The following is a 24483-nucleotide window of genomic DNA, read 5'->3' on the forward strand; positions in this document are numbered from 1 at the left end:
TCTGGTCATGTTTCCTTGTCACAGCACTGACTGGGTCGCAGTCCAAGTTCCCCTGTTATAATGCAAGGCCCGTGTCAATAACGCATTTGATTGTTGGCGGTTTTGTTTTAATTCCGCTATGTAATCGTGGAGAGGTCTGGAATTGATGGGGGTGGATAAATCTCTGGACTGGATAAATGCATTGAGCCTTTGGACTCGTGCCTTTCTAACATCACCTGCACTCTGCTAAGATTGCCCAATAATGCCCCATCGTACTGCATAGACCAAGTTAAAGTGAATCCGGTGCTCAGGAAAGGTGTCTGGTTGACAGCTGTGGAGAATGAAGGCTTCTATCCACAAAACAGGTACAGGTGAGGCAGTGACAACACAAGATTCCCCACGCTGCCCCATCAATATGCCCTGCCCCTGACATGGAGGGGGACCGCCTCTAACAGGGAAACGGTAGTTCAGCTTCCATGCGTGTTGAAATGCTTGGGCTCTCTGCTGAGACTGCCAATAAGCGGGCCACTCAGACCTTAGAGTCATAGATTCCCAGGCTAGAAGGGACCACTGTGATTCTCTAGCCTGACCTCTTGTACAGCACAGCATCCCTAAAATGATCCCTAGAGCTTTTCTTTGAAAAGCTGCAATACACCAGTGATTTTCTCCCCCTCCCCCTATCATAAACTGTGACCTCCCTACCAGCCACTTTCTCCATTCCCCAATGGATAGGTCCTCTCCCAGTTGTCCTATCTTAACAGTGGAGACGAAACCAACCTTGCTATCCCCTGACCCCTTTGAGGATACAAATCTTTAGCATCGGTTGCAAAGGCTTACCAGTGCTTATGAAAAGGAAAATATCAGCTGAGTTTAGCCACCAGCTCTGCAGGGAAGTCTCGTTTTCATATTGCTGTCTGAGACACACACAGGAAGGGTGCTGTGCTCAGTCAAAATGTTACTGCGTGGCAGTTTAAAAACCCAGCAGTTCCGGGTGAGTGTATACAGCCCTCTATTCCAGCTCAGAATCCACAGTACTCTAAATACAAGCTGCATGGCACTTTCACTACTGCAAGCCTTTAAGAACTCTCCAGGGAAAACATCACACCAAATTAATCTGCCGTCAAGTGGAAATTCTATATTATTTGCATTTGCCAGTGGGCTGCATGGGGCTGTAATTGCACTGAAGTCAATATCTCCTTCCAGTTGTTCATGAGATAGAATGTGGTCAATTGGATATAAAAGGGAAGCCTGACTACAGAGCTGCTGCTTTGGATTTGGTAGGTGCATTGTCTGGTTTTGCTCTGACATGAGGTTAGCGTTCCTTTATCAAAGGGAAAGATGGGGAATGTGAACAGAACATGGCACTAGATGCCAGAGGATCTGGATTCCTCTCCTGGCATTGCTACTGATTTGCAGTGCGTCAGTAGGGCAGTTTGCTTAACATCTTCGGGCCTCGATTTCCCCATATGTAAAATGGGGCTAACATTACTTACCTACTTCACTGAGGGGTTGTGAGACTTGAACCAATTATTTGCCAAGTGTTTTGAGACACCGGGGTTAAAAGCCAATGGAAATGGAAGCTATTGTTGTTTCTGTATAAAATAGCAGCGTTCAGAACATGGCTTTGGGCTCTAACTGTGTTGTGTTAGTAATTTCACAGCTGTGCATCAGCTTCCAGCGTGTGACTGGGACCTCACATATCTGTTGATCATTATAAGGGTCTGAGAGTGTGTGGGGTGGTTGTGAGGAACCCCAACTAACCTACAAGGGCTTGTTGGGGTTCCAACGAGTCCACTAAGGCTTGCCGGGGAGGGAGGGGATCCAATGAAGGGGCCAGATGGTCAGCTGTTATGAATTGGCATAAGTCCAGTGGAACGACATTGACAGGCACCAGCTGAGGAACTGGCTTGTATTTCCGCAGGAGGTGAAATTTCAAACTCTCAAACTCTCCCTGCTCGCCCCATATGGATTTCTCCAGGCAACTACAGCATAGTCCGGGTTCATCTATCTTGCAAGAGGTACAATCTTCCGGGAGGCAACCTGTATCTCTTGGTCTGTAATCAGAAGACATCTCCCCATCTAAAATCTGAGGGGATCTGCTTCTCTTCCTTTCTCCCTCGCTAATCGCATGTCTAGCTCCTGAAGCTGTTTGAGGAAGCCGGAATTGGGACAGACCCCTCGATGTTTACACACAGCCTGAATTGCATCAACAAGGGTCTTGTTTTCACAGATCATTAAGAAAGCAAGTACAAGTGTCGCTGATCGGCTGATCCCCATTGCACAGTGAACTAATACTCTGCCTGAAAATGAGAGAGAGAGAGCAGGTGTCACTATTTTACACCGTATCTGCTGATGGAGTTCATCCAGGCTGAGCTTGGTCGGGCTACTGCTGGCAAACTCGCTGCAGACAGGAGCATCTAGACTTTCATGATCAGACCAGACATGGTACATCATCTGTGAGGGAATGTAGTCTGATGGTTGAGGATAGACAAACTCAGGGTATGTCTACATTGCATTTGAGAGCAAACCTCCCAGCCTGGGTTCCCAGACTCATGCTAGTGCACTCAAAATACCTGAGTAGATGGTGCTTTGACATGGAGGCTCAGGCTCTGAATCTCACCTCCACCTGCCAAGGCTTCAGAGCCTGAGTTCCAGCCTGAGCCGCAACATCTACACAGTTACTTTTAGCAGGCTAGCACGAGCCCTACTCGTGAAAGTCTGTGGTCCCAGGTGCAGTGTAGACATGTCCTCCGAGGTTCTATAGTGGGCCATTGGCTTATTTGGCAAGTCTTTCATCACTCCAGATGCAGACGCAGATAGGGGAGTAAGGAGGTGTAAGGACCTGTATTTGACCCCGCAGTGCCAGACCCTACTCACCATCCTGTGCAAGTGGGTGCAGAGTGAAGGTGGATCCTCCCGCAATGAACCTGCCAGTGGAGCTAAGCTAGCACAAAGGGGGAAGGGACGCATGCCAGAAGAAGGGCTGGAACAGCTTACTTCTACCATGAAACAAGGAGGGAGGAGGGACTGAACTGTGACTGAGTTGCCATTTGGTCCCTGCCCTCATGACAAACTGGAAGGTGCCAATCCAGCCCTTCACCCCTCTATGTTTGGGTTTCCTCATCCACAGCAGTGGGAACTATACTCATCCTTCTGCAAAGCTCTTTGGCTCACAGGTCTGCCCATAAAATGTGGGCAGAGAGCCTTTCCGTGAAAGCAGGTATAGAAAGCCACAGTATTACTAGAAGAGCTGGCTGAAAAACACTGAATTTCAAAATTTCCCAACAAAAGAGTGAACCAACTTTTGCAAAATTTCCCCATTGTTCTACCTGCTCTATTTATCTGCCTGCAGCACGGAGGGGAAGACTTTTCAGAGGTGCTGACACCTCTTGGAGCTGAGAGTGAAAATTAAGTCCTAATTGGCATTTCTTTGAGGAAAGTAGCCTAACATTTGAATAGGCTGTCTGCGCTCATTTGAATATGATTCTCTTTGCTTTTTCCTTTTACAACAAGGGCTTAGCAATTGCTGCTATCCCTATGACATCCAGTTCATTCTTTACTGGCAGGTAACTTTAAAAATGGATAATTGACTATCTTGAGTGTGCCACTGTTTTCAGTAATGTGCAAACTATGGGAAGAGCAGTATAGCAAATCCTGCAGTGTGTCACCATCCTGTCCTGGAGAGACCCTCTCTAGGTATGATTGGGTAGTTCACTTTCCACAGCTGTTCTGTACTTGAGTTCTCTGCTCCTCCATTCAAACTAGTGGGAGTGCCACTCAGCACTCACCACTATTCAGGATCCAGCCCAAATGGGGAATGGGAGTTTTATAGAAGCAGGTCTGAGACCAACTCATTTTCCAAAGGCCACTAATCCATCAAATTTCCTGCTTACCAAATGCTATTCATCCAACTCAGCTAGATATTGTTAGAATATGTTACAACTTATGTCCAGAAGAAAGTGAGAACAACTGATCCCAGTGGGTCAGAAAATATCCCATTTTGTTGTCCCTTGGAAGCAGATTACAACCATTGTGGTTATTGTAAGCCTTTAAAATGCAGAGGTGTTTGATGATGTGGCCATTGTACAGCCTAGAGCTTGTCAGGTTTGTGCTTGGTTTGTTCCTTGTAACAGCATGTTAGCTTCTCTATTCTCAGGGATCAGGAAAAAAGGGCTTGTCTACACTTGAAATGGGACAGCTGTGCCATTGTAGTGCTTCAGTGTAGACACTACCTGTGCCAACAGGAGACATTTTCCCATTGGCGTAGGTAATCCACCTCCCCCAGAGGCGCTAGCTAGGTCGACCTGGCACCGTCTGCGCTGAGGGTTAGATTGGCTTAATTAAAACTCTCGGGCGTGGATTTGTCAAGTATCCAAGTGACCTATTTAAGCCAACTTAATTTTCCAGTGTAGAGCAGGCCAAAGATACCCCTGTTGGATTATGTCAATCTGTCCAGCCAAAGAAACTTGTTTGCTGTGCCTGTCTCCCTGGCTGTTAATACCTTGTACTCTGTGCATTGGCTTGAATCTCATATTTCATTACTTTTGTGACACAGCTTTTATTTAAGGCGCTTATAGCAACAGTTGCAGTTTTGACTAATGACGACCTCATCGTCACATGCTCAGAGAATGAGCGAGCATGTGGTTTAAAACCTCTTCCTGTCAGCAGGGTCAGAGAAGGTTTCATGCCAAAATGGCCTGTGTCTGATGAGACTGTCACCTTTCACTATCCTGGCATAAGAAACCTGAGCCCTGCCTCTAAATATAGACATGGCTTCAATAGAAAGAAAAGGACAAACATAGACTACAAGGAAGTAGTACAAACTCTGCTCTGCTGAGAGCAGATATAGATCAGGCTTTCAAACTTTTTAAAAAAATCTCTTGTGTTGATCTTGCAATTAAAAAAATATCAGCTGCTGCTTGGGTTATCCTTTTCCCTTTTCATCTACAGATTTCAGAAATGACTGTGAGCCGCAGCATGATCCCCTTTCTCATGCTGAATTGTATTTTACACCGTGAATAGTTCCATTGAAGTCAATGGGAGTATTTGCAAAATAGGGCAATATGTGCTGTCAGGGAAATGGCCTTTAAAAGAGAATTCCTTGCACTGCAGCAGTGCTTCATTTTCAAAGTTCTGTGCCATCATCAATCCTCACAATACCCCTGGTAGGTAGATCGGTTTTGCATTGCTCTACTCATTTTAGAGAGGGGGCAGTTGAGACCCAGGTAAGTTTGGACTGGGATTTTCAAAGGAGCCTAAAGGTGTTAAGCACACAACTCCTGTTAAAATTAAGTAGGAATCAGGTGCCTAACTCCCATTGGTTTCTTAAAAATCCAAGCCTAAGTTGCTTGCACAAGGTCAAACATTAAGTTAGTGGCACTGGGAGACTCCAGGAGTTCTTGCATACTTCAGCCCAAATGGTGGAAATCTTGGAAGAAAGTATGTTCCTGGAAGAAGCCAGGGACACTTTCTTTTATGTGTCTGAAAAACACTGTACATGTTTATGAAGCTCTAGAAATAATAATATTAAAAATGTCCAGGGTTTGAGCTACATCCAGAAAAGAAGGTCCTACTGGTTTGTGTCTGACCCAGCACTAGAGCCATAGAACAATTTGGATCTAAATCCAAACTGTCCCTGAAATTCAGCGTGGTTAAAATAGGAGACTGTTCTGAGTCTCTTTGTCCTTGGTTCAGGTCAAACTTGGCAGGCAGAACTCCATTTGTTGGCTTTGGGTTTGTGTACATGGTAAATTAGTGAGCGGCTAGCCAGGCGTGTGAATCTACAGCATTCTAGCTTGCTGCGCTGTGTGGATCCTGCCACCATGCACTGAAAGTGCCATAATGTGCTTTGACTTTGACTAAAATTTCCTGTATGGAACTTTTAGTGCATGATAGCAGGGTCCACATGGTGAGTTAGCTTGCGGCGGTTGTAGATTCACCCCCTCGCTTGCCATGCACTAGCTTGCCGTATAGACAAGACCTTGGAGGGTGAGACTGCAATCAGCAAAGTGACTGTGTTTTTTTTTTAAATGTTAGGTTCCATATTTATTCTCACTCAATGACTCTTCCATCTCAAGTATGCCCAGTCTCCATAGGTGCTGGAACTAGGGGTGCTTCTGTATGTCCTGGTGTGAAGTGGTTTCCATTATATAGAGGACTTACAGTTTGGTTCAATGGCTCTCAGCACCCCCACTATAAAAATTGTTCCAGCACCCCTGTCAGTCTCCAGATTTAGTCTGGGGTCTGGAGACCAAGCTGTGGTTTTTCCTCCTTATGCACCCCCAAAGATTCCACCACTGGAACTTACCTGACCCCTTTTTTGTTAGGGATGCAGGATAAAGCCAGAGGTCCCTCTCCCCTACCTGCCTCTCCTCTTCAGGGCTAGGAGCAGCAGACCTTTGATTTTATCAGTGAGTGAGTAGATATGTCTCAAATACAAAGAGACGATGGAGGCAGTAAGAAGGTGCTGATTTTTCATATTTGCTTCTCTGACTATATCTTCACTTTAAATGACTCCTTTTCATATCAGCTATTAGTTTCTGAAGGTCTCCCACCAAGACACTAGACCAGCCTATGACTGGCTTTAGAGCTAATCTACCTAGCTTTCTAAAGCACTCATCACCATGGCATGTAGATTAAGATAATTTACCTCCTTTATATTTTCTTTATTCCTGGCTGCTGTCCTTTGTTGCACAGAGATTAGGATGAATTCTGTGTGCTGACAATAAAGTGACTGTTTGATGCAGATAAATCATTGACATGAAATGATTTCATTAGTGTGAAATTGCTCTAATGAAAGAGGATTTTAATTTACTATGTGATTGTTTTGCAGCAAACGAATGAATGTTAAACTTGAGTAAGGGGGAAAAAAGCCATGTTGCTATTTAGCTCTTCTTACAGGCTGTGATCCTTGTCTGATAGCAGTTGATATAAATGGGATAAGTGCAATCTGAACTCACCGTGATGTATTGCACTTGTTTTACTGAATAGAGCCTGAAATGGGTATGTTCTGGATGGCAGACCTGAGCACTTCTGATGGCAGAATATTACCTAAGCCTCTAGCAGGGAAGCAGCTAGTAAAGACACCTTGGCGTCTGGTATCCATGCTCCAGGTCCTCATTCCCAAAATAGAGTAAGCAGAAAGCTAGACATGCCATGGATGGATGAAGACCTGTCATCTGATTGGGATTTGCATAGAACAATAACACTTCCTTTCTAACAACGGATTATGGCTATTATCTCAGATTCGTCCCTGATGTAACTCCACTGACTTGACAGGGCTTCACCAGGGATGAATTTTGCAAATTCAACTTTGTTGGCCAAATTCAAGTTGGAAAATTAAATGTTGTTAAACAAATTAGACATTACAGCACATAAGATCTGATTGCCCTTTTTGTTACCCATCATTAACTGAGCTGAATGCCTTGAATTAGCCTTTGCTTCCTCATAGGACTGAGCTAATTTGGGTTAAAACCGTGAACCAGCTCTTGAGCCAGTGTAAATGGGCCCTGCCCCATTGACTTCAGTGGAGTAACATCAATGTACAACAGCTGAGGATCTGGCCTATTCTACGTATCTGTGAATCTTTTCACTTACCCTTGTTTTTCTCATCACTTGTTTCATTTTACCCACTACCATAAAGCTATGGGCAGAACCAATTATCTGTGTCTTTGCTATCAGCTGAACAATAGCAAAGGCCGACTTCCAACATAGGGCTCATCTACACGGCATAGCAATGCTCACTAGAGGGATGTGATTTCTACGTTAATGCACCCAAGGGAACTTTTGGTTCATGCCAGCAGGGCATACAGGGGACAGTTAGTACACAACGCTTTAGAAATCAGCCCCTCTAACACACTTTGCTGTGCTGTGTAGACAAGCCCTTATGCTGTATCGCGCGTTTTATCTGGGGGTTTGAAAATGCTCTACAGATGTGGCTAAGAATTGTGATCAGGTGGGGAAAGTGAGAGGTTAAGTGACATGCCTAATGAGCCTGCAGCAGATTCAAGAAGGAAAATTCTTGTTAAGTCGCTGGGCCGCTCTGCCTCCCTTACGGGGAGACCAACTTTTGCATTTCCACCAGCACGATGTTAGAAGAATGGTCTTTTCTGAGCACCCATAGTTTCAATGAGTTAATTGATGGTTTTCATCTGCTTGTTTAAAATATGTGCACAGATCAATAAAAGGAAAATCCTGTATTTGCAAACCTTTCTCTCTGCATGCAGATAGTCTAATAATTGTCCATGGACTTCTCTCATCTGTGCCCACAGATTATTTTTCTCCTTCTGCAGACTTTATCAAAACCTGCAGATGTGCATTCACGTTTAGTTATAGTCTGAAAAAATGCAAATTGTACACATTCCCATGCAAAGGGGCGAAATTGATATTCATGGTGGTGTTCTCTCCTCTAGCGCCTTCTCCTATCTGAAGCAAACAAGTTCAGTAAAAGATCAGCCGGAAACATTTCTGGCTGCATGGATTAGCTTGCTTGGAGGAGACTCCTCTCACTTGCTGACCCATGAATGGGGATTCTCAAACTACCGTGGTAGTTACATTGTCAGTTGAAACCAACAGTTGTACTGACTGTGTGCCATAGGGCCATGCAGGTACGGAGTGGCTGGTTTTCAAGCAGGGCACGAGCCAAAGAAGCTGGAATGGTGGCACCTCATGAAATAGTGCTCTCATGGCCTGGCTACGGCAGCAGCCTCTGTGACAGTCAAGATGTAAGAGGTTGCACATTGAGGGTGACAGATGCTCCTTTACTTACCAATACTCCAGAATAGTATTGGTGGAAAGGAGGTCAAGAGTGTCCAATACTTAAGACAACAGTTCCCCTTTAAGGATACAATAGAGCTCCCACTGAAGACAAACAAAACCAAACCTACCCCACTGGGAACATCTCCTGATCAGTTACACTAGCGTAAATCTGGAGTCACTCCGATTTCAGTGGCATTACTCTGGATTTACAATGGCGTAACAGAACAGAATCTGGCCTCAAGTGTAATTCTAAAGATAAAGTATTTGATTCACAGCTTAAAAAAACCAGTATGTGTGTGTGTGCATCATATATACTTAAATGTGACTCAGTATCATCCTGGATGAACAAGTTAATAAAAAATACCTTCTAAAAAGCTGTGTGGAACTAATTAGTCATAATTAAGTGGCAGTTCTACCAAACAGTTTCTCGATCAAACAAAAATACCATGGTATATCCTGACTTTAAAATGAACGGCCCTCGTGTTACCTGGTACATTTCTGTTGTTGTGCATCAGTACTTTTAAGTAAATGCAGCTATTTTTCCCCCCCTCTTCTAAAAGATGTGGATAACACACCCATCCCTCCTTTCTTTCCTGTGCAGGCCCTGGATATTGAGCTGCTGAGTTGCTGTAGCTCAGGGAATTGTGCTTCCAGAACATCTTGTTTGTATATGTATCCAACTCTGCCACCCCTTTAAAAAAAAAAAACTTAAAATGATGACTGTCAGCAGCAGCTGGATTGAGTGTTTTTTTTAACTTGATTTTCTCTCCATTCCCAGCACTCCTTCTGGCATGTGGACTCGGGGAGTTCAGTAAAGTAATATCTATAGCCGTAACACTCGAACTAAATATCAATTCTAGCTATGATTAGTTCAGCTGTGATTACCTTATACCCATACTGTAGTTCCATGGGGCAACAATCTAGTCTATTTTCTTAACTGTTCCACTTTCAGTATTCTGGAATGTACCCAGAAAGGCTTTGTATTTCCTTTGTGGGCAAAGTTGTACTAACATTGTCTGAGGGGAAGGGAGCCTGTAAGTCAGCTTGGTTCTCATGTTTTATTCCTTTGTATATTCTCTATGCTAGAATTTACAATGGAGTCTACCTTTCTTCAGGGGGCTGACTTAATTTGTAAATAGCACACACTGTAGTAGAAATGGGTCCAGATCCAAACTCCCTCAACTTTGGTGGTGGTTTTGAATGCCAGACATAGACCTCAGTTTTTCAAAGCCCAAGTAAATCTTTATGATGGGACAGATCAAGTCTTCCAAATAGCCTCTGAACTTCTGGGTGTTCACAATCCAGGTCCAAATTTTGCTGCTTAGGACTAACCCTGGAGTGTAGTAGCTATGGACCTTGGTGTCAGGTACATCCTACCCTAATAATTACTGTTTAGGATCTATGTTGCTGTAAAACCTTGTAATTGTTGAAACAGAACAGGCCTTTAGGTGCATAATTACCATTTGTGTAAATCTGTAATCACTTAACTTTGTGGTGCTGTGGAAAACCCTCCCGTTAAAGATTTGCACTTAACTATTCGGATTCACCACAGGGTATATGCCTCCTGACCACAGAGAGAATCCACTCACGAAGATTGTCCTGGCAGAAAGCAGATGCAACCTGCTCTCCCCTAGGGGGCCAAAAGGGGCCGACCACAGCTCAAGAAATGGCAACACCTTTCCCCCACATTTGCTATCATGCTAATTACTTTGAATGCTGAGTGTACAACTGCATATCTCATTTGTTTGAAAAATCTGGCCCTAAATTCTTCTGTGCTGTATAATATTTCAGACCACTGGCTTCTTGGCATTGAAGTAGACTGCAGATTTGAAAGTGGTTTGAGCATTGGCCTGCTAAACCCAGGGTTGTGAGTTCAATCCTTGAGGGGGCCATTTAGGGATCTGGGGCAAAAGTTGGGGATTTGGTCCTGCTTTGAGCAGGGGGTTGGACTAGATGACCTCCTGAGGTCCCTTCCAACCCTGATATTCTATGATCTCTTTTTCCTCATGAGAAGTTTGAGTTTTTCTTGCTGGTGCATAAGGGCTGGTGATGTTTATTCCCACCCATAGTGCCACATCTTTTAAATTTGCCTCTATTTTTTCCAGTGACCAGATGTAAAGAAACTGTGATCTGTAACCTGCAGAAAATGCACTTGCATAGGGGTGTGTGATTGTGGTTTAAAGACATGCTAGTCTAATGGCTCTGCATGCTATATACTACACCCCAGGGACAGATCACTCCACAGGTGCTGGGAGCAATTATGAGTGCTGGTGGGCACTGAATCTTCACAGTGAATTAGCAGAGATGTTACTGTACTTGTGAGACCTGTGAAGATGGGTCTAAAAGGTCTTATTCCTGTGTTGTGGGCTGGCGGTAGCCACACTAATTGCGTGCAGCTTATTTTCCCCCACAGCACACAGCCTGGCTGCTCCGACTGAGTACTGGGGTTCAGGATTTGGATCTCTAAATGCCACTGAAAGAGACTCTGGACTTGATCTAAACCCCACTGAAGTCTATAGGAGTCTTTGTGTCACTAGGCTTTGGAGAAGCACTTCCATGAAGAGTAAGTTGTGAGCATAGTGGGAGATATAAAAGTAGATTTCAGTTGTAGCGAGGCTTTGTGTCTCCTTCTCTTGGCAGGGCTAAGGTTTGAGTGAGAAACTACTCACCTTCCCTTTATAGCTAATGAGCTAACTGGCTTACCAGACTAGCTGTGGGACTATGGGTAGTGGCTGTGTGACCAGGTGGATTAGGTATTTCAATTCCCACCCATCTCTACTTGGAATCTGCTTGTGCTGAATGCTAGCTGATGACTTGCTCTGCTTGTTTTTATGCTGAAGCCACGTAACATGCATAGCCAGTGTTGTTACCTCGTGGAGAATTCAACGCTGCTCTTATATATCTGGCAGCCTGATGGAAGTAAATGCTGAGATCAAAATGTGGATCATCGTCCGCTTCTATTCCATAATAATCTACAGGCAGGTCTCTGTAGAATTTAGCTCCAGTGTCAATATGAAATCTGCCAGCTGCAGCATTCACAATGTGGGTGATACCCATTCGGCGCAGCTGCTCTTTGTCCCGAGCTGTAAATCTGAAAGAAGGAACACTTTGAGTATGCAGGGTGTTGTGCAAGGATTTCTCTGCCCACTGCCCTACAAACCTCTGGGCCAAACTATAGTGGAATTGTGCTGCTGTCGGTTACTGCGCTGATTGTTGTTACAGTGCAGACGCTAGGTGCTTTGAAATACCAGCAAACTGGCACGGCTCGATTTTTTCCCCATCAGTCTGTTTTTTTCAGCACAAACTGGCTCTTGTGAATTTTTCATTTCCATCAGGTTTTTTTCAGGTTTTCATTGGAAAACCCACATTTTTTCCAAGAAAACTTTTAAAAACGTATCATTATTATTTACGCACTGGTAGCGTGCCTAGCTGCTGTACTGATGCAGTCCTGATGCAGTGCTTCTCTACTACCACAGAGGAGATGCGGTCCATGCTTACTTTTGGCTTTAGGATTAGAGGAGGCATAAAGCTGGCTTCTCCTCCCCTGTCCTTTAGATCCTGCCCTAGGCATAGTTCAACCAGGCCCAAGGATTGGGCCCCCCATTAACAGATGATTCCCAAACCTTCCATTCTCAGTTGATTTCATTTGACAAAGCCCCCATTTATCTCCTAGTTCTTGTCTCATTTTGAGGTCAGGTTCTTTAGAAGAATCTCACTTACAAGTCTCCCACGTAGAGGTTTGGCCAGACTTCATTCACGTGGCCAGTGGAAGGTTGATGTGTCCACAGCAGGCGTTGAAGCTCTGTCAGAGGTGGCGTCTGGTAATTGCTCTGGCTTCTGAGGGTCAGGCTCGAAGCGCTCCGTATCCTGGGGCGCAGTAAGTCATCTTTGCATAACGAATCAAAAGCCATTCTGAAATACAGAATAGAGAAGACATACCCCCCTGTTTATACAGTGTTTCATTCTCTCTCCCACTCAAAAACTCACCTACAATTACAATAACAACTTAGAAGATTCCTGCACCAAAGAGCTTACTATCTGTTTGTTCTGTGTTTTGTGTCCTGATCCATGACAAGGGCTCCTAGCTATTACTGCAATATAAATAGTAATAATAATAATAATAATATATTCAGCTGTAAGGGCTGTATTGTGATAGCACTGAGCAGTTCTGTTCCGGTGACCCTACCCAATGTCCTCATGACAAACTGCCATAGTAGGAAGGAATGGTAGGACTGGACAGAACAAGTCTGACTAATGAGCAACTTCACAGACTTGTGGATGTTAGCACTTTGGAGATCATAAATTTTATTTCACTTACTTTCCTCCTTCATTCCTTTTCTCTCTCCTTTCTAAACTTCTAGTCTTGAAATAAATGTTGGAACTGCAGAAAGAAAATGAAACTGCAGGCTTTGCTTGTGTCTGGGTTTGTTCAGTCTCTGTATGGTATATCTTTCTCTTGGAATAGTAGCGCCTTGGTTCTTTAACTGGAAATGGGCTTGAGCTTTTGGGACAATTCTTAGGAGCGGGATAAAGCACTTAGGGACTGCAGGTGAAGTCACTATTTTGTCTACACCACAATAAAAAAAATTGTTGGGGAACAATTCACTTACGGATAATCCTCTTTCCATCTTGGCCTTTTATTTAACTCCCTGGGCCTAGTTGGGCCATAATGGCTACTGGCTCACTCACAGCAGTGTTTCTTGAGGATAAAGGTCCAGAATGCTTCAGAGGACTGGCCATAGACATGGAGCCTTTACAAAATTGCCCATCTCTGCTTGCTTTAGGCAAGAGAAGGAACACAGGAATTTGCATATAAGAACAGACATGCTCCACCTATTCTGATATCCTCAGTTTGACATTGATGAGTCCCAGTACTAGCTACTTCAGAGGTACTTCCACCCCCAATGCATAATGAATCTAATTGTGTCAATTCATGCCCTCACTCCAGCTGGTGATCTCAAACACCTAGATGACTTGCCTGATGTCACAAAGGAAGTCTGCAGCAAAAACAGAACTAACATTTTCTGTGTCTTAACCACCAAACCATCTGTCATTCCATTAAATAATCGCAGCTCCCTCAGTCCCTCTCATCTCATAATAGCTGCAGCTAACCTTCCCTTCCTTTGACATATCCCATCCCTTGCAGCATGGCTGGTGACCACTCCAGTGTAGCTGATGACCTTATAAGCTTCCTTCAGCTGTTTTGGCCTCTGTTTATTTACTGCTTCCTGTCATCCCCACTGCTTTCTTTCTCCACTGCATAAAATTCTTGGTTGACTTTAATTAATATTGCTGAGTCTTTGAGAGCCAAAAGAACCTATCAACCTCGCCTTTCAGACCCATACAGTAGTAATGAATTATAGGCTGTCTTGTGAGCATTGCGGGTAGCTGTGTGTGGATTGTGTTGCTGAATGAGATCTGGGAAAAAGAATGGCTTAAAATTTATCATACTGCCCCTCCAGGAATTGGACTGTTAAATTATATTAGGAGAGGGCAGTTTATCAAAATACAAATAGAGAGAGTATTTTCTTGGGTGACAGTGCAGAGGCACCTGTTAGAATTTACTGAAACACAGTTAGAATTTACTGAAAGCCCCAGCAGAGAGACCAAGGATTGAATGGGCCATGGAGACTTTTCTGCCCTAGAGCCTTGTCTACACTAGCTTTTTGGCACTGTTTGTCTACCAGTGGTGTACTTCCAAGAGTTGCCAATGGTATAAGCACTAAAACAGAGCATGCATGAGCTTGTCTTTATCACCCCATTGTTGAATTGTGTTCAGAGTGTGACCTGATGGTGAAAACACCTGCAATCCTACATTCTCTAGCAGTTCCACCAATGCTATGACTGATGGAGCAGCATCAGTGGTAGGCAAATGTTGGGAATAGTGCTGTTGTAAAGGTATCCCTAGAGGTGGTCGTTCCAGGAGAGCAGAGGCACGCTGACCAGGTAGTACAGGGAAGCTTGTGCTGTACGTGCCCTATGGATAAAGAGAAGATATATTGAAAGTCTTGGAGACTGAAACTAAGATGGGTGAATCCCTCCAAAACTGTCCTCAAATAAGCTCCAGCTGTAGTCTCACCCATTTTGTATTCCAGCAAATGAGTTTACCAGCAGGGATGTTCACTGAAAAAGTGAGCATTACAGTAAATTAATGGAAATCAAACCTTGAATTCTCACATCAAATATTCCCACTACAGCCTGATTCTAAGACTCACATTTATCCAGTTAGGGAATAGAATCATGTCATGTGACTTCTGTGTCCAATCAAAGCTAGCGATCATTGCTCAAATTTCAAAAACAGAATACTCATAGCAAATTGATCATAAATGATCTATAGCTAGAAAATTGCTTGTAGAAATCATTTGAATAATGAACCCATTCAAGAAAATAAGGAGCATCCAACAGAAAATTTACAAACAGAAAAGGCAAAATTTAGTGAATAAACTATTCACTCCAAACTATTTTAGCTCTAGCTTTGTCTATCACTTTTTCACACTAAATTCACACATGCAAATTAATTGCACACTTTAAACAAAGTGATGAGATGCATAAAGTTATTTTGTCTAGCTGAAATAAGCTAGGCATGTTGCTTAAAATGAGATTGTACATTTAAAACATTAAGCACACATGGATTATAAACAATGTGGTTATCCAAAGCTATTGTAAAATATTTTTAAAATATATATTTAATAACTGGCTTGTTTAACTTATCTTACATTGCTTATTTAAATCTTTTTACTCTGTTTCTGTAGTGGGCTTGTTTTATGGCTTACTTTACATGTAATGAGCTATATTGTCTTAAAATGCCCATCCAGTTGGGATGCTCTTAATGATATTCATATGAGATTTCTGGTCTTTGCCCTATTGAAACTGTATCACAGTAATTATTCAACCATGTAAGAGAAATTTTTAGCACTATATTTAAATTAATTTTGAATCACTTTATACTAGAGCTAGTAATTTTAGCTGAACTGTATAATGTAATTTAATATAAATATATATATCTATATTTAATATATGTTAGCTGGAGAATTGCAATCAGGCAAGACTTTAATAGATCTGAAGGCTAGAAAGAAACATTATGATCATCTAGTCTGACCTCCTGCAGAACACAGGCTAGAGTGTCATCAGTAATTCCAGTATCTAGCCCAACAACTCTTGGAGAATTAGCATTGGTATCATGGTAGTGCCTAAAGGCCAACCAGTTCAGGGGCCCATTGTGCTAGATACTGTACAAATATGTAGTAAACAGTCCCTGCCCCCAATGGCTTACAGACAAACAAGGGAGCCCGGATGGAGGGGAGGAGGAAGACTGGGTAACAAAAGTAATATGCTAGGAAGACAGCTGATTTGTCTCAAGGCAGCCTTGAAGTCCTTTCACATGTTGTCCTTTACTCCCCTCACGGGAATGCCCAGGTAGAGTCTGTCTGTTCATCACCATTTAGGTGGGTGGGAAGGTCTTTTCTCTCTTCCCACTCAGAGAAGCAACAAGGAATGTCCTTTTGGACTGCCCTCATTGTGGATTCTCCAGCACCATTTTCATTAACTCCGGCCTGCTCTACACTACTGAGTTAGGTTGACGTGAGGCAGCTTACCTTGATCTAACTATGTAAGTGTCCACACTCAAATTTTGCTCCTGCCAACGTAACTGCCCTGCTACACCAACTTAATAACTCCGCTCCAGAAGAGGTGTAGAGTCCATGTTGATGTGGTTAGGTTGACACAGTGTCAGTGTAGACCCTGCATTGCTTCCAACGACTGTTACTGGCTTTCAGAAACTGTTCCACAATGCCCCACACTGGGCTTAAATTGCAGTAAGGGCAGTTTAGGTTGGACATGGGATTGTTTAGTCTGTGGAAGGTGGGGGGATTTGATAGCTGCTTTCAACTACCTGAAACGGGTTCTAAAGAGGATGGATCTAGACTGTTCTCAGTGGTAGCAGATGACAGAATGAGGAGTAACGGTCTCAAGTTGCAGTGGGGGAGGTTTAGGTTGGATATTAGGAAAAACTTTTTCACTAGGAGGGTGGTGAAGCACTGGAATGTGTTACCTAGGGAGGGGGTGGAATCTCCTTCCTTTGAAGTTTTTAAGGTCAGGCTTGACAATGCCCTGGCTGGGATGATTTAGTTGGGGATTGGTTCTACTTTGAACAGGGGGTTGGACTAGATGACCTCCTGAGGTCCCTTCCAACCCTGATATTCTATGATTCTAAGGTTCTATGACATTAGGAAAAACTTCCTGTCAGGGTGGTTAAGAACTGAAATAAATTGCCTAGGGAGGTTGTGGAATCTCCATCATTGGAGATTTTTAAGAGCAGGTTAGACAAACACCTGTCGGGGTGGTCTAGATCAGTGGTTCCCAAACTTGTTCCACCACTTTTGCAGGGAAAGTACATCCCTCTGCCCGCGCTGCTTCCAGCAGCTCCCATTGGCCTGGAGCAGCGAACCGTGGCCACTGGGAGCCGCAATCAGCCGAACCTGCAGACACAGCAGGTAAACAAACCGGCATGGCCCGCCAGGGGCTTTCCCTGCACAAGCAGTGGAACAAGTTTGGCAACCACTGGTCTAGATAATACTTAGCCCTACCCTGAGTGCAGGGTACTGGACTAGATGACCTCTCAATGATTTGATGACTCTATGATAGTTCAGTTAATACAAGTGCTCATGGTAAGGATAGGCACCGCCAACACAAGGCATGTAGTGTGGCAATGCAAAAGTGATTTAATTACTGTGGTGGCTGTATGCTGACATAACTTGAGTCAACGTAATTTTGTAGTGTAGACATACCCTCAGGGGTGCCCTGAAGCATAGTGTTGTAACTAGCACAGGTTGGTGCCACAATATGGAGAGGGCCTTTGAGGTAAGGTCCCCTAACAAAAATCCCAGTCCTTTGAAACTCATATTACTTTTCCCCTAATGTATCTGTATACCTAATACTTGGCTAAATAGGAAGAAAGGAAATAATAGGGCAGGGTGACTCGTGACTAAGTGGCACTGTTCCTTTTGAGTGACTGAACCAAACTGCTGCACCATATTCGCAGAGGACACAGTGCTGCACAAAATGCACAGTGCTTCAGTAGGTGGTACTGTGTTGTTTGCATGGATATGAAGCCAGTGCCCTAGCACAGAGTTAGCTCATCAGCCCTTCACTGTACTTCCTTTTTCTGGTGAGATGGAGGAGAAATTTTTGGAAAATTTCAGGACGTCAGTACCCTTGCGTCAATAATCTATTAAATGTTTTAATCCCATCAGTAATTATCAGTCTATACATTTGTAGAATACTATCTTTTCCCCAACTTAATAAACACACCTTTAATGTTCACCCTGCAGAGACATTACTCATGATTTGTTTTTGACTGGTGGGACACGTTGTAACCCTGTCATTTTAGTTAAAAAGTCAACTTGAATGCACTTCAGTTGGATTATGTTTGACAGGTGATTGTAAAAGACCACAATGAAGCTCTGGGTTTGGATAGGGCATGTCAGGTTTGTGCCAGTTGTATCTTTAGAGAGACAAGGTGGGTGAAGTAATAGCTTTTATTGGACCAAGAGACAAGCTTTAGAGTTTATGCAAAGCTCTTCTTTAAGTCTGGAAAGGTACTTAGAGTGTCACAGCTAAATACAAGGTGGAACAGATTGTTTAGCATAAGTAATTAGCATATGTTGCAAGAGACCATTCAAGGTGAAGTAGGCAGCCAATACCTCTGCAGTCCTAGGACAGCAGAGGGTTAGTGGGTTACAGATTGTTGTAATGAGCCATAAATCCAGTGTCTTTATTGAGTCCATGATTTTTGGTGTCTAGCAAAGACATGAATTTAAGCTCCCAGGCTTGTTTTTGGAAGGTGTTGTGCAGGTTTGCTTTGAGGATGAGGACAGAGAGGTCAGATATGGAGTGATCATTCTGTGATAAGTGTTCACCCATGGGTTATATGGTCTTTTATCATTTTTCTGTGGGAGGTCATTCAAGAGCATGGTAGTAGTCTGTTTCACCCACTGAAATTGTTATTGGGGCATTTAGTGCACTGGATAAGGTGCACCACATGTTGTGATGGTAGGATCTGGTGCTACACAGATGCAAACCCTGCAGACATATCTCCATTACTATGATGATCAGTACCCCCCCTCCACTACACTTTTCAAGATCCATGGGTTCTACACATTTCTGTATCACCCGGAATGGTCTCTTGCAATATGTGTTTAGCATAAGAAGCTAACAATCTGCTCCACCTTGTATTTAGCTGTGACACTCTGACTATCTTTCTCAGACCTGAAGAAGAGCTCTGGGTAGCTTGAAAGCTTGTCTCTCTCACCAACAGAAATTGGTCCAGTAAAAGATATTACCTCACCCACCTTGTCGCTCTCATATCCTGGGACCAACACTGCCACAACACCACTGCTAACAGTTGTGCTTTTGAAAGTCACAAATGCTTTGCAGAAAACCTATCCATTGGAAAGATTACTGCATGATAACATATGTTTGAGGAAAGGTTTTATACTTTATCTGTTACATCTCTACACAAATTGCAAATATTATAGTAATCATTCTTCCTTCTTGCTGTTTAACCCGATAGTCTCACTGGAGCCATAATTTATTGATTGCTGAGAGTGCTGTGGGAAATAGTATGAATCAACTACAGTGATGATTGAGGTAGGACTGGCTGGGTTTGAAAGCTGAGACATTGGCCATTTCCAGGGATGCACAAGGTATTTGAGCAGCCAACTGTCTGTAAGAAAATCTCTCCAGCAGCTGGAGGATGTAATCTGAATAGCATTTCCAAATTTAGTAGGGACAAGTTTAGCACCAGCTGTGCGTTTAGTGTAAGGTGACGACCACATGCATTAGTGTGACTTTACAGAATCCATTTCAGTGGCCTGCTCTTCACTATACAATGTAGTCTCAATGTCTGGAGGAATGTGAGCTAGATCAGTCTTCACACAACATAGAGCTGCACTGATGAGAATAAAACATCTGCCTGTGTTCTCCTTGGATACTATGCTGGTAGCAAGTGTCCTCTCCCAATATCGGGCTCGATTTGGATGCCCTTACTCACACTGAGTCGACCTTACTCCATGTGAAGTCCCATTGAATGCAGTGGAATTATTCGTGGAGTAAGGTGTACTACCCAAATATCAATAAGGGCATCACTATCTGGCGTGATTTTCAGGGGTGTTGAGCCTGCCCCAGCTCCTATGGACTTCAGCTGGAAGTGTGGAGACACAGCCCTTCTGTAAACCATGCCTCATATATGGCTCCCTGACCTATTTCTCTTCCCCTCTCAGTGATTCTGTGGGCTGGTCAGTTGGGATCATACCTGCTGATCTTGAATGTTTCAGGAAGTAAAACAGCACGTGGTCCCTCCAGATGGGTCTATATTGCTCTATAGAGTATCAGATGTTCTTGTGACATCAGCTAGTTGGTGTATCTGTTGATGAGTATTATGTTCGTGTGTGTGGTCACTGAAGGGGAGAGCATGGAGAGGATTCACTCTATTGTGCAGTAATACTGTGGTTAATTGCAAAGTCTGGTTACAGCTGCTGCTGTCACTGTTCTTTAAAATGGAAATGGGCTCACCAAAGATGTTGCCTACACTACATTGAAGGTCACAGCCAGGGGTTAAAGTTCAGGGAAACACAGCTCTTGCTCCACTGCTAAAAGTAGATGGGAGTTCCCCCTCTTTCTCCTGGCTTGGGAGACCATTATTCCAACTGTAAGCAGGGTCTAATGAATTCTCCCCTGACAGCTAGATGGGAGGGGGAGAGACTTGAGGAGCAAACTGTATTTACATGAACACACCTACTCTGCTTACATATCCAGCAGATAGAGCGGAGTTGCTCAAAATAATCAACTTTGGCTGGTGTTGGGTTACAAATCACTTGAGTACTGAATGCAGGGGTAGTGAAATGCTGTTACCAATGTTGTTGTCATGATTGTATGAATAAAGGGGAGCAGAAAGGTGCTTAACCTGTCACCCTCAGCTGAAAGGACCTAGTTAAGCCAGGGGCTCGAATGCCAGAGCCCTGTGAAACTAAGGGGGTGCAGAAAGGTGTCCCAGCCGGGAAATGTGGACTCTCTCTAAGGGTGCCTGGTCTGGTTTAACTTGTTCCTCCTCACTGTTCAAAGAAAGAGCTAAACAGGCTTCATTAGGAGAAAGAACAGGAGTACTTGTGGCACCTTAGAGACTAACAAATTTATTAGAGCATAAGCTTTTGTGGGCTACAGCCCACTTCATCAGATGCATAGAATGGAACATATAGTAAGAAGAAATATATATACATACAGCTAAATTGAAAGTTGCCATACAAACTGTGAGAGGCTCATTAGTTAAGATGAGCTATTATCAGCAGGAGAAAAAATCTTTTGTAGTGATAATCAAGATGGCCCATTTAGACAGTTGACAAGAAGGTGTGAGGATGCTTAATTTTAGGGAAATAGATTCAATATGTGTAATGACCCAGCCACTCCCAGTCTCTATTCAAACCCAAGTTAACGGTATCTAGTTTGCATATTAATTCAAGCTCAGCAGTTTCTCATTGGAGTCTGTTTTTGAAGCTTTTCTGTTGAAGAATTGCCACTTTTAGGTCTGTAATCGAGTGACGAAAGAGACTGAAGTGTTCTCTGACTGGTTTTTGAATGTTATAATTCTTGACGTCTGATTTGTGTCCATTTATTCTTTTACGTAGAGACTGTCCAGTTTGGCCAATGTACATGGCAGAGAGGCATTGCTGGCACATGATGGCATATATCACATTGGTAGATGTGCAGGTGAACGAGCCCCTGATGGCGTGGCTAATGTGATTAGGTCCTATGATGGTGTCACTTGAATAAATATGTGGACAGAGTTGGCATCGGGCTTTGTTGCAAGGATAGGTTCCTGGGTTAGTGTTTTTGTTATGTGGTGTGTGGTTGCTGGTGAGTATTTGCTTCAGGTTGGGGGGCTGTCTGTAAGCAAGGACTGGTCTGTCTCCCAAGATCTGTGAGAGTGAGCTATGGGGACCATGGCAGACAGTGAACACACAGAAATCAATTTTCCATGGTTTCTACACCCCTGCTGCCTGGAAATATTTTGTTGCTGAATTAGGCCCTTTATTTACTAGTTACGAATTTTATGTGCCACTTTAATAGCGTGCATTGTAACTCTTTAAAGACCTGCATTAAACAGGCCCAGACATTGTGTTAACAATCTGCACATTACGATGTATTTTTTGTAACTGCTTGTTATAGCATCGGCTATTAAGAATTTATTACTAGTGCATTTTAGACGGTGCTTTACAGTAACTTTAATTACAGCCATCTAGCTATCATTAAATAAATATTCATCAAGAGCAGGAACCCCAGTGTAAAGTGACCCAAAAGGCTTTTACCTGCCAAGACCGGAGGTCAGGCCCTTAGGTGTCAATGATGCCATTGGCATTTGCAAGGAAACACAAACATTTAAAGCTGTGCAGGGAGCTGTGTTCCTCCCCTGTGCTAGGTGTTCATGAGGTCATCAGCTGGAGCATGAGAGAAACAGAGCCCTGAGGGCCTGAACTTAGCTCTTGGCAGAGGAATGAAGGAAGCAGCATGGGCCAAATCCTGCAGTCAGTCCCCTGTCAGCCCATTGAAGACGGTTGGATTTTTGGCAGAGCAAGTACAGGAGAATGGCTGCAGGATGGCGCCCTGGAACAGAAACTGTAATGACAGCATGTGCATCCCAACAGAGCCCTGCTTCTGGGAACTGCTGAGCTCCCTCCATTCCCATCAACCTGAACAGTAAAATGAAACACTTAGGCTCTGGTACAGCTTCAGATACGGTGATTATGAATGTGAAACAATCCAAAGGCTCCAGCTGGTCCAAAATGCATCTGCCACCTCTTCTGTGATGAAACCCATGCTCCAGAAACTCCACAGGCTCCCAGTCAGCTTCCGCTCCCAGTTTAATGCTTTGGTCACAGTCTTCAAAGCCAGGGATGGATCAGCACCCAGCTGTATTACACACTGCCTTTCTTTCCATCAACCACCAGGACAGTTGCATCCCTCTGGGACAAAGTCCTGGTTGATGCGCGTGAGAACTGGTTGAAAATGCATTCTTGGTCCAGGGGATCTGGCTGAGGAATGAAAGTCTGGAGGAGAGGAGATGAATCCAGTCTGCCCACCTGTAGGAAATGCTGCAATTGCGTCCTCTTTAATAAACCTTTCCCACCATAACCACAACAACGGCCACAACTTCAAATCCTATCCCAGCGGAGCTTTCCATTACTTGAAAATGGAGAGGAACCAGACACTCCTTGAAGTCTACTTTACATGCATGGTGATCAGATACTATAGTCATGGGCAGCAGCACAAAACTGCAAGATAGAAACTGTTAGTGATTCAGGAATCTCAAACATTTTCTGTGCAAAGCACTTCAGTCTGCATTAAAAGTGTGACCGTGAACAACAACTGCCCTGCCCAGCTCAGATGCTGGTATCTCAAATGAAGACAAATTGAGAGGTGCCTTTCATAGGTTTGCTCACAGCTCCAGTCTATAGTTCATACCTTTCACCCAAACTGGCCCTCCAGACAAACTTTAAGTGGTATTTAGGAAGGCTGACTTCAGTGGGAGGTTTGGATTGTGGGGTCAGCAGAGGTACATGCTGCCATTTTATGTTTAAAACCCAGCGCTTTGCTTGCTTTGCTGCTTTGCTCCAAGTTTTCTGTTGGTCACCATTTTGGATTGTGATGAAAATGATATGGCCCCTCTGTGGGCTGCCACATTGTTGCATTAGATCTCTTGACTACGTCTGAGTAATCTCTGAGAATTTCACAGGACTATTGGATTCTCTTGCAGGAAAAATACATGGGTGCTGTGAGGATATGTGCACTGTTTCTTTAAATCTGTAGGAGGTCGTGATGGTTAATGCCTGCCCGAGTCCTGCCGACCCTACATCTTCTTCCAGCATTGGATTGATGCCAATGGTGAATTGTGGGCCACAGCCTTATTGAAGTGAAGCCTGAGAAATACCAAAGCTCTGTTGGAAGTGGGGGGAGCCTCAGTTTTCACTGTTTGATAAGGCAAATCATCCCTTGCCCCAGGTCACATTTTATGCACTGGGGCTAGAGTGTCTGGAGCCTGGAAAGATTGAGAGTTTTGGTTTGGAATTCCAGTTCCACCCCCTAGAACTTTGGGAAACTTGCATCCAGATCCAAATGTCATGGCTAGTACATCCTCCTAGTACGGACTCCAACCATCTTATTATAGCAGACAGCGTTTGTTTCGGGTACTCTTGCAGAGAAGCACACATTTTGGATTATTCACAGCTGGTTTGGACTGGTTTCTTCCAAGCAGGTACCTTTTCATCTCTGTAACTGATGGTGATTTGAGTTAAACGCCAGTGTGATGGCTGTGCAGGAAAGGGGTTTGTTAGGACCTTATCCGCACAAGGTAAATTCTCGTAGCAGAAAACATTCTCTCTTTAGCAGCTGCTGCTGGCATTTGGGATGACTGTCGTACTCAAAGCAACTTCTAAAAGCATGTCATGCTGACCACCAGGCATAAGCCTTCCACTATTTAACATACAGGCTTGTTTTCGAGAGCTGTCAACCTGGACATCTTGTCACCGGCTGTGTGCAACAGGAGAAGGCCACATACAGCGAGCGGGTCCGACTACAGTTAGCTAGATGACAGAAGGACTAAATGCTGCTTTGGTGCTGCTTCCCGTCCCTCGTCCATTCCTCTCACCCATTGCTAGGTTTACACCCTTGTTCGTGTTCTCAGTCTACCCACTCTTC

General features: G+C 43.8%; 1 protein-coding gene across 2 annotated transcripts in view; it reads right to left on the reverse strand.

The window, feature by feature from the left end:
- Nucleotides 1–1196: 1196 nt before the first annotated feature.
- The window catches only part of LOC102929349 (dual specificity protein phosphatase 13), a 32484-nt gene continuing 9197 nt past the window's right edge, over nucleotides 1197–24483 (reverse strand). For both annotated transcript variants that reach the window (XM_043552049.1, XM_043552050.1), the window contains exons 2-4: nucleotides 12457–12648; nucleotides 11607–11827; nucleotides 1197–2279 (exon numbers count right to left, since the gene is read on the reverse strand). In XM_043552049.1, the coding sequence (XP_043407984.1) occupies nucleotides 2059–2279; nucleotides 11607–11827; nucleotides 12457–12647 (633 nt within the window). In that variant the 5' untranslated portion in view covers nucleotide 12648 and the 3' untranslated portion in view covers nucleotides 1197–2058. The remainder of the gene's footprint in view (nucleotides 2280–11606; nucleotides 11828–12456; nucleotides 12649–24483) is intronic.

The sequence above is a fragment of the Chelonia mydas genome, chromosome 7, assembly GCF_015237465.2.
Source record: "Chelonia mydas isolate rCheMyd1 chromosome 7, rCheMyd1.pri.v2, whole genome shotgun sequence".
NCBI classification, from domain to species: Eukaryota; Metazoa; Chordata; order Testudines; family Cheloniidae; genus Chelonia; species Chelonia mydas.